Source organism: Dendropsophus ebraccatus, chromosome 8, assembly GCF_027789765.1.
Source record: "Dendropsophus ebraccatus isolate aDenEbr1 chromosome 8, aDenEbr1.pat, whole genome shotgun sequence".
Lineage (NCBI taxonomy): Eukaryota > Metazoa > Chordata > Amphibia > Anura > Hylidae > Dendropsophus > Dendropsophus ebraccatus.
The window spans coordinates 22,840,245-22,851,770 of NC_091461.1; the positions used below are offsets into that span (position 1 = coordinate 22,840,245).

Genomic DNA, 11,526 nt, shown 5'->3' on the forward strand with positions numbered 1-11,526 from the left:
ATGTAATCAGTGATGTCATCAATTATGTAATCATATTGATAATGCCATCAGCGATGTCATAGAAGATGTCATCAAATTGATGATGTCATTGATTATGCCAACAGATCAAGTCATCAGATCGATGTTGCCAACAATGATGTCATTGATAATATCAGAAGGACGCTGGTTGACCTCAGGGAGATCAACCAAAACACCGCAGAGACACCATCACGTGTCTCAACGTCAGTGTATTCTAGAACATTGCCCCCTGGGAAATCGAATATGCAAAAGAACACTGCAGAGACACCATCACATGTCTCGACGTCAGTGAACTAGCCAGACCTCCCCTCCGGGAAGGAACAACCAAGCCAAAGCGTTCTCCAGTCAAGGAAACCACCTCAGCAAGGTATCCATCCACAGACAGCCGTTTCGGGGTTTTTGCCCCTCATCAGTGTGGAGTAGGTTTCTGGCTAGTGGGAGCAATGACTAGTAAGTGCATGCAAAAGGACGCTGGTTGACCTCAGGGAGATCAACCAAAACACCGCAGAGACACCATCACGTGTCTCAACGTCAGTGTATTCTAGAACATTGCCCCCTGGGAAATCGAATATGCAAAAGAACACTGCAGAGACACCATCACATGTCTCGACGTCAGTGAACTAGCCAGACCTTCCCTCCGGGAAGGAACAACCAAGCCAAAGCGTTCTCCAGTCAAGGAAACCACCTCAGCAAGGTATCCATCCACAGACAGCCGTTTCGGGGTTTTTGCCCCTCATCAGTGTGGAGTAGGTTTCTGGCTAGTGGGAGCAATGACTAGTAAGTGCATGCAAAAGGACGCTGGTTGACCTCAGGGAGATCAACCAAAACACCGCAGAGACACCATCACGTGTCTCAACGTCAGTGTATTCTAGAACATTGCCCCCTGGGAAATCGAATATGCAAAAGAACACTGCAGAGACACCATCACATGTCTCGACGTCAGTGAACTAGCCAGACCTTCCCTCCGGGAAGGAACAACCAAGCCAAAGCGTTCTCCAGTCAAGGAAACCACCTCAGCAAGGTATCCATCCACAGACAGCCATTTCGGGGTTTTTGCCCCTCATCAGTGTGGAGTAGGTTTCTGGCTAGTGGGAGCAATGACTAGTAAGTGCATGCAAAAGGACGCTGGTTGACCTCAGGGAGATCAACCAAAACACCGCAGAGACACCATCACGTGTCTCAACGTCAGTGTATTCTAGAACATTGCCCCCTGGGAAATCGAATATGCAAAAGAACACTGCAGAGACACCATCACATGTCTCGACGTCAGTGAACTAGCCAGACCTTCCCTCCGGGAAGGAACAACCAAGCCAAAGCGTTCTCCAGTCAAGGAAACCACCTCAGCAAGGTATCCATCCACAGACAGCCGTTTCGGGGTTTTTGCCCTCATCAGTGTGGAGTAGGTTTCTGGCTAGTGGGAGCAATGACTAGTAAGTGCATGCAAAAGGACGCTGGTTGACCTCAGGGAGATCAACCAAAACACCGCAGAGACACCATCACGTGTCTCAACGTCAGTGTATTCTAGAACATTGCCCCCTGGGAAATCGAATATGCAAAAGAACACTGCAGAGACACCATCACATGTCTCGACGTCAGTGAACTAGCCAGACCTTCCCTCCGGGAAGGAACAACCAAGCCAAAGCGTTCTCCAGTCAAGGAAACCACCTCAGCAAGGTATCCATCCACAGACAGCCGTTTCGGGGTTTTTGCCCCTCATCAGTGTGGAGTAGGTTTCTGGCTAGTGGGAGCAATGACTAGGGGGCAATGTTCTAGAATACACTGACGTTGAGACACGTGATGGTGTCTCTGCGGTGTTTTGGTTGATCTCCCTGAGGTCAACCAGCGTCCTTTTGCATGCACTTACTAGTCATTGCTCCCACTAGCCAGAAACCTACTCCACACTGATGAGGGGCAAAAACCCCGAAACGGCTGTCTGTGGATGGATACCTTGCTGAGGTGGTTTCCTTGACTGGAGAACGCTTTGGCTTGGTTGTTCCTTCCCGGAGGGAAGGTCTGGCTAGTTCACTGACGTCGAGACATGTGATGGTGTCTCTGCAGTGTTCTTTTGCATATTCGATTTCCCAGGGGGCAATGTTCTAGAATACACTGACGTTGAGACACGTGATGGTGTCTCTGCGGTGTTTTGGTTGATCTCCCTGAGGTCAACCAGCGTCCTTTTGCATGCACTTACTAGTCATTGCTCCCACTAGCCAGAAACCTACTCCACACTGATGAGGGGCAAAAACCCCGAAACGGCTGTCTGTGGATGGATACCTTGCTGAGGTGGTTTCCTTGACTGGAGAACGCTTTGGCTTGGTTGTTCCTTCCCGGAGGGAAGGTCTGGCTAGTTCACTGACATCGAGACATGTGATGGTGTCTCTGCAGTGTTCTTTTGCATATTCGATTTCCCAGGGGGCAATGTTCTAGAATACACTGACGTTGAGACACGTGATGGTGTCTCTGCGGTGTTTTGGTTGATCTCCCTGAGGTCAACCAGCGTCCTTTTGCATGCACTTACTAGTCATTGCTCCCACTAGCCAGAAACCTACTCCACACTGATGAGGGGCAAAAACCCCGAAACGGCTGTCTGTGGATGGATACCTTGCTGAGGTGGTTTCCTTGACTGGAGAACGCTTTGGCTTGGTTGTTCCTTCCCGGAGGGAAGGTCTGGCTAGTTCACTGACGTCGAGACATGTGATGGTGTCTCTGCAGTGTTCTTTTGCACATTGATAATATCAGATTGATGATCTCATCAGTAGGGTTATTGATGATGTCGACAGGTCAAAGATTTCTTCAGTGATACCATCAGTGATGACAACGATCTGATGACGTCTATAGGTAATCTTTGTGTTCAATGATGTCATTAGATTAATAATATCCATGAGTCATTTGTGATGTCATCAGATCGATTATGTCATCAACATGGTCATTGGTGATATCATCAGTTCAATAATGTCATCGATGATGTTATCAACAAGGTCATCAGTGATGTGACCAGATCAGTGAACTCATCAGAGTAATGATGTCATAGATTGTCATCAGATCAAAGATGTCATTGATGATGTTGTCAAATCAATGATGTCATTAGTGTGGTCACCAGTAATGGCATGAGACCGATGATGTAAATGATGATCGATGTCATCAACAAAGTATTCTACGATGCTACCAAGGAGGTCATCAGATCAAAGATGTCTACGATTATGTAATCGAATTGATCAGTGATGTCATCCATGTCAAAAGATCATCACATCGATGATGTCATCAGAGCAATAATGTCATTAACAATGTCATTGGTGAGGTCATCAGATTGAGGTCATCAATATCATCAGATTGATGACATCATCTGTAATGCCATAACTAATGGTGTTGATGATGTCATCAAATCAATGGTGTCATTGTTTATGTCATCAGATTGATTGTGCACTTGTTATCAACGAGGTAATCTATGATATCATTGACGACATCTCTGATGACCAACGTCATTATTAACAACATAATAGATGACTTCATCGATGACATCATTAGCGACGTGATAGATGAGATCATCAACTAAATCTGATTACATCATCACTGACGACAATCGGTCACATCATCGATGACACAATTGATGACACTGGAATAAAGGCTCATGTTTACTTGATACATTGAATGCTGTCTAGGATACTGTTTGCTGGATGATGTCATCAGAGATGTCATGGAATATATAGTCGATAATGTAATCAATGGTGTTATCGATGATGTTGTCAATGATATCAACAATAATGATGTCATCAATCAAGTCATCGATAATGTCTTCAGTAATGTCGTTGATTAGGTCATCGGTGATGTCACTAATGATATAAGTGATGTCATCGATGATTTTGTCGAAGATGCCATCAGTTATGGAGAGCCGAGGGCTCTCCAGGCATGATGGGAATTGTAGTTTTGCAAAAGCTGGAGGGCCGAAGGTTCCCCATTCCTGCTCTAGAGTGACATTTATGTTGCCTTCCATGATCAGCCATCCCAAATGAGGATAACCGTTCCAAACATTGTAAAAGCCATGCTACCTGATCTGTATTAGAAGCATATAAAATCACTAGACTAAAGCACAGTTTGCCAAATTTTACCTTTAAGAAATATATATCTCTCTTCCCGGTCAAAGGATTTGGCCTGTGCACTGGAGGGAAACTTTTTTTGATATCCAGTGCTCCCCCCACCCGATGCCAACGAGATAGAGCCAGCGAGCACATCATACAGCAATCTTCTCTCACCAAGCTCCCAGATAAGCACTGACCTTTCAATCTAGCATTTTATGTACCAAGACAGTCTCCAAACTGCAGTAGCTGGCTCTGTGCTCTTCCTGCTGACACCCTCCACCATTTCTGTAACTTGTCTTTGCACCCGTTCTATTTGATCAATATCTTTATGTAGGTGAGGTCTCCACAACTGGACACAGTATTCCAGATGTGATGTCACTAGAGCTCTATACAGCAGATCACAATCTCCCTCTTCCTATTAGTTATACCTCTAACTATACAGCCCAGTATATATATATATATATATACACACAAACACACACACAGCCCAGCATAGGATTTGCTTTCCCCACCGCCTGGTTGCACTGGTGACTCATTTTAAGGCTGTCACAAATCACTACCCCTAAATCCTTCTCTTCTGAAGTCTTTGCCAACACAGAACTGCTGATATGATACTCAGATAGAGGATACCTCCTCCCCTCCATATTTTACATGTGAAAACATCGAACTGCAGTTTCCATTGTTTGGACCATTTATCTAGTAAAGCTAAATAATTTCCCATATCACTGATAGTACCATGAATATCAACCCTATTGGACACTTTTGCACGCCTTGTTTCACAAAGGTTTTTGCCTTCCTCTGGATCAACACAGCTGGGTGCAAACTGCATTTTTGCAGTCCTCTTTTTTTGGCAAAAAATGGATGCAGTGTGAACCCAGCTGTGTAGATTGAACTATGTAATAAATGGATCATGTTCACATGACACATCCACTCACTTTAATGGAACTGATCTGCAAAGCCACATCCAAACTGAGGACTGGAGAGATGCTGGTATGGAAGGGCGGCGGCCATCTTTTTCTATGCCTTGATAATTCCTTTAAGATTTTTCCCAGCATTGTAATAACAATAAGACTTCATCATGTTATCTTTTATTGCACTGGAAATACACATAAATAAACTGCATGGTGGCGGACTCATTCATGAACCTGCACCTCATCTACATTGGTCACACACAATACTAAGTCCTGGCCATAGGAGAGATGTACAACAACTTCTTAATGGGAATTTGTCATTACTTTCATGCTGCCCGAACCATTTGTCATCGGGACGGTTCTTTTCGCCCCACCGGCCTTGAATAATAGACCTTTCGCTGATATAAGGGGGGATGGTTGCTATAGACAAAATGGCCAGTTTTCCCCATTGACAGATAATGGACCATGAACCTGCAGGCTACACATATCATTCAGACACAATCACATAGTCTATTCTTAGACCTGGTTCACACAGAATGTTTTGTCAGACAGGAATTTGTACATAGGACAGACTTGGTTTCCACTCTGGTTTGGTCAAGAAAAGTACAGGGGGCGGAGAATCCTCTCAGTCCAAGTAATATTAAAGGGGAGGAGGGAGATGAGGACGACACATCGACTGGAAACCTACAACAAGAGAGTTTCTATATTAGATATAGACTGAAATACACCAATTAGTCACAGAAATGATGGTAATATAAATGATGCCAATTCACAAATAAAACGTTCAGTCAGAATAAAGTAAAAAAAAAAAAAAAAAAAATGTAAATGTATGAGGAAGCACACCCTAAGTTATAGGACTGTACCCAGGGAAGAGGGTGGCACATCCAAAGTTAGTAAAGGGGCACTCCAGAATAAATAAAGTTGTATTTAAAGGGGTATTTCACTCAAACGTAACTTTTGATATGTGGCTGCCATACTTGTTATTATCTACTCAGTCTTCTTCCCCCAGTTCTGAGCTGCTGCTTTCTGCTAAAGATACAAAGATCTGTGTGTGAGCTTTTTGCTCCGTCTCCCTCCCTTCTGAGAGGTGTAAACAAGTCCCTGACTGGCTTTATCTGTAACATTGTAGCTTCTTTGTAAAGCTGGGAGGGTTATTCTGAGGTCAAGTTGCTGATGAACTCATTGTGATTATCTCTCCCAGCATTACAAAGTTGCAGATAGGGACTTGTTACATCAGTCGTCTAAGAAGAAAGGGAGGAGGAGGAGGAGGAGAAGGAGAGATAAACTCCCACAAAGATTTTTGTGTCTTCAGCATAAAGCAGCAGCTGAGAACTGGGGGATGGAGACTGAATGAGACAAGTATGGAAGGAATTGTTAGTCTCATCACTGCAGCAACATATCAAAAGTTATGTCTGTGTGAATACTTTAAATCAACAGTGTCAGAAAGTTATACAGATTTGTAATTTACTTCTATTTAAATATCGCAAGTCTTCTAGTACTTATCAGCTGCTGTATGTCCTGCAGGAAGTGATGTATTGTTTCCAGTCTGACACAGTGCTCTCTGCTGCCACCTCTGTCCGTGTCAGGTACTGTCCAGAGCATTAGCAAATCCCCATAGAAACCTCTCCTACTCTGGACAGTTCCTGTAACGGACAGAGGTGGCAGCAGAGAGCACTGTGTCAGGCCTTATGTAGGACAGGATGATGAGCCAGTGACGCCTCATACATTACCTTACAGGCCTGTGTTTCCAGCCTCTTCATTCCCACAGGAATCGCACATACCATATTGTGTCGTTCTTCAGCTGTGGTCCGAATAGTGGGTTGACCTGAGATAAGATGGTCACCAGCCAGCTACAGGGGAAAGAAAGCACATCAGGAGATCACATATAGCCCCATATTTATCAGGATATTCCATCTGTACAATGGCGTATTCAGCATTACAGAGGGATACAATTTAGAGGGGTTCTCCACTGTAAACTGGGCAGGGCATAGTGGTAGGGGCATACGTCTCTTTATAAATCTACATCGGCATTAAGCCAACAGGCATGTACCACAGAGGCCACACCTCTTCCCACTAGGCCCCACCCACTTGTCTACTAACAAAGTATCATTTAATATGATAGCAGTGCTTCTGCCGTCAGTTAGGGTGGGTGCTGTAAGGGGCACAGTGGTTCTGCTGCCAGTTAGGCTGGGGGTCCTCAGGGGAACAGTGTGTCCACTGCTGGTTAAGCTGGGAGTACAGAGGTGCCATGCTTCCACTGCTGGATTGGCCTTGAGTCTATGGGAACATGATTCTTCCACTGCCAGATAGACTGGGAGCCTCCAGGACATGATGTCTCTACTACTGACGCTTTAAAGGAGTTATCCAGCACTGGAAAAACATGGCTACTTTCTTGCAAAAACAGCGCAACCTCTGTCCTCAGGTAGTGTCTGGTACAACACTGCGCCCCCATAAACATGGAGACTCATACAACAGCGTGATCTGTGGGGTTCACCTGAGAAGGGGTTATCCTGTGATATGATCGCTTATCCACAGCGTACGGGATAACTAACTGCTGGGGGATCCGACTGCTGGGACCAGTGATCAGCTGGATATCCACTATTATGTGGCCAGGGGGGATTGTTCTTAACCTTGGGATGACCCCTATAAGAAAAGCAGATACTTACAACAGATAGCAGCAGATGGCTGTAGTGACCAACATGGTGATGATGACCCTGAAAGAGGTGAAAGCAGAAGAGGTTCATAGGAAGGGGAATCTGATGACATCATACAGACACATGACATCACATAGGTATGATGATAGGCATGGCATCACCCAGATACACATGGCATCACCCAGATACACATGGCATCACCCAGATATACATGGCATCACCCAGATACACATGGCATAACCCAGATACACATGGCATCAACCAGATACACATGGCATCACATAGGCATGATGATAGGCATGGCATCACTCAGATATACATGGCATCACCCAGATATACATGACATCACATAGGTATGATGATAGGCATGGCATCACCCAGATACACATGGCATCACCCAGATATACATGGCATCACCAAGATACACATGGCATCACCAGGATACACATGGCATCAGATATACATGGCATCACCCAGATACACATGACATCACATAGGTATGATGATAGGCATGGCATCACCCAGATACACATGGCATCACCCAGATATACATGGCATCACCAAGATACACATGGCATCACCAGGATACACATGGCATCAGATATACATGGCATCACCCAGATATACATGGCATCACCCAGATATACATGGCATCACCCAGATACACATGGCATCACCCAGATATACATGGCATCACCCAGATATACATGGCATCAGATATACATGGCATCACCCAGATACACATGGCATCACCCAGATATACATGGCATCACCCAGATACACATAGCATCACCCAGATACACATGGCATCACCCAGATATACATGGCATCAGATATACATGGCATCACCCAGATACACATGGCATCACCCAGATACACATGGCATCACCCAGATACACATGGCATCACCCAGATATACATGGCATCACCCAGATATACATGGCATCAGATATACATAACATCATCCAGATACACATGGCATCACCCAGATATACATGGCATCAGATATACATGGCATCACCCAGATACACATGGCATCACCCAGATACACATGGCATCACCCAGATACACATGGCATCACCCAGATATACATGGCATCACCCAGATATACATGGCATCAGATATACATAACATCATCCAGATACACATGGCATCACCCAGATATACATGGCATCAGATATACATGGCATCACCCAGATACACATGGCATCACCCAGATACACATGGCATCACCCAGATACTTAGGACATCAGATACACATGGCATCACCCAGATATACATGGCATCAGATATACATGGCATCACCCAGATACACATGGCATCACCCAGATACACATGGCATCACCCAGATACTTAGGACATCAGATACACATGGCATCACTCAGATACGCATGGCATCAGATACGCATGGCATCACTCAGATGGTTAGGACATCAGATACACATGGCACCATACAGATGTTACTAGGATCAGAGCCCCCCATCCCCCACAGATGGAGCTGGAATAAATCACACTGTCATCTCCACTGGGATCAGGGACTTATAACAGTAACTACAATCTATGTACATTGCTATGGAGTATGTCAGCTCTATATAAGCCAAGGGAAATAGGCAGCTGTGTGCCCGATACAGGGGAGGTCTATAGACTGGCACAGATCCCTTCTATAGGGGGCGATGTGCAGCTCTCATATAAGATCAGAGGGGCATCTGCTGATCTCTAGTAACCCCCCCCCCCCCCCCCCTCTTTACACTACACTGATTACATATATATATATATATATATATATATATATATATATATATATATATATATATATAGCAGAGCTGAATAGGTGACCGTACACTGCAGGCCTATGCAGGGAGACATCACTCAGCTCTGCTCCATCTCTGTGTACTGATCCTATGGGGAGGCTGCAGAGCACAGGTGCACAGGATGCTGCTGCTACATGGGGGGCGCTCTGCAGCTGTAGTGTGACGGACTACAAGGCTCAGCATGCACAGAGCACATAGATGCCGGAGCACGGAGGGGCCGCTTACCCTCTGTTAGGGCCCTTCGGGACGAACCATGGGGCGGCGATGCCGATGATGCCCCAGAAGGTGGTGAAGATGATCATGGGCACGGTGAACGAGTGCGCCGTCATGTCTGCCGATCAGGTACAGTATCCCTGGCCGAGAGCTGCCGATCCCTGACACCTGCACTTCCTGCCGCTCTGCTCGGCTGCTATTGGCTACCACTGCTCCATGGACCGATCCTATTGGCTGCTGCTTCTCCCTGGACAGAGCCTATTGGCTGAACCGAGTCTCATTGATCCGTGAGCATCATGTCCTCTATACACGGAGGCAGCAGAACATATTGATGGGAAACCATCATCACCTTAGTATGGAGAGGCTGCCATCGTGTGGCTGTTTTGTAGCACTACACCTTAATATTGTAAACCTAGTCACTGCTGTTCACTCGTTATTGCTGACATCTAGCGTCCAATTCAGGAATTGCAGCCCTATTTAGAATAAACTGTCATTCACATCAGAATGTTCTCTATCTGTGCGGTTCTGCATGTATACTGCCGCATTGTTTAATTATTAGCAGCAATGACTTTTAGGGCTCGTTCCCACTGAGCAAAAGCAGCTGAATTTCTGCGCTGAATCAGCGCTGAAATTTCAGCCGTTAAAATAGGTGCAGAGCTAATTTCCATTGTGTTGAATGGAAATTCTGCTCTGCAGTTCACACAGTGGAATTTCCGCACTGAACTAATCCGCTTTCCGCCAGAAGAATGAACATGTTCATTCTTCCGCTAGCGGAAGCCTATACAAATCAATGGGGCTCTGATTTTCTGTTTCAGCGCGGATTCAGCGCGGATTCAGCGCGGAATACAAGCGGAATACAAGCGGAAATTACTCGCTGAATCAGCGCGGAAATGGGGAAAAGGGGGGGGAGGAGGATTCTAGTATATGTTCTGGTATAGTCTAGTTTACTCACCAAATACTCGCTGAATTTCAGCGCTGAATGCATGCGGATTCAGCGCGGATTCCTCGAGTATTCCGCGCTGAATTTGTCAAGAGCTGATTACGAGCTGAACACTTTCCTAGCAGAATACGCAGGGATTCTGCTTGCATTCTGCTTATATTCTGCTCGGAATTCAGTGTCAGTTGATTTCAGGCGGAAATATTTCCTTGCGTAATCCGCTCCTTTTGCTCTGTGTGAACGTAGCCTTATACAGAAGTCTAATGTGACTATTTTAATGTTGATCTGTTTATTATAATTACAATGTTGATCTACTAAATCTGTGAGCCAGACAGGCTTATATAGGGATAGTAACCATGGTGGTACTATCTGTATTTGTACTTTATGTGAGACTACAATTCTAAACATGCACAGATTTAGCAGGTTATTTCATACATTAGCAGCTGGAGAGAGACTGCCAGATTCCAACCAAATGGTAGACGCCTCCATCAGTGTTGATATGCAGAGTCCTGCAAGAATCCCTGTGGGGCTGATGGTTGTGTGTATTCTGACCAGTGACTTGTTACACATGGTACTTATCTATTTTATAATGCTTTAGGCTATGTTCACACTACTTAAAAGTACGGCCGTTGTTGCCATCGGCTCTGGCCGCTCGCTTTCCTGTGTGCTATGGGAAGCTCTGATGCGGGCGTGCGCTGATGCGCCTGCATCAGAGCTCTGCGGCCGGGAAGATCATCCTGCCGGGCCGGGATGATCCGGGCAAAGACCGGCCGTTCTGTATACGTAGTGGAACGGCCGGTCTCTATATGTAGTGTGAACATAGCCTTATACTGTTTATTTTGTTGAAACTGGACTATACCAGGTATGGCTGCTAGCAGTCCTTCCTTTATGACTTGTCCTCTGTTT

The 11,526-nt window shown here is 45.5% G+C and overlaps 1 protein-coding gene across 1 annotated transcript; it reads right to left on the reverse strand.

Moving 5' to 3' along the window:
• Nucleotides 1-5,174: 5,174 nt before the first annotated feature.
• Nucleotides 5,175-9,904, reverse strand: ATP6V0E2 (ATPase H+ transporting V0 subunit e2). The gene is made up of 4 exons (XM_069980007.1): nucleotides 9,696-9,904; nucleotides 7,672-7,719; nucleotides 6,736-6,855; nucleotides 5,175-5,689 (listed from the first exon to the last, which is right to left on the reverse strand). The coding sequence occupies exons 1-3, from the start codon at nucleotides 9,797-9,799 to the stop codon at nucleotides 6,762-6,764; spliced, it is 246 nt and encodes an 81-aa protein (XP_069836108.1). The 5' UTR covers nucleotides 9,800-9,904; the 3' UTR covers nucleotides 5,175-5,689; nucleotides 6,736-6,761.
• Nucleotides 9,905-11,526: the final 1,622 nt, after the last annotated feature.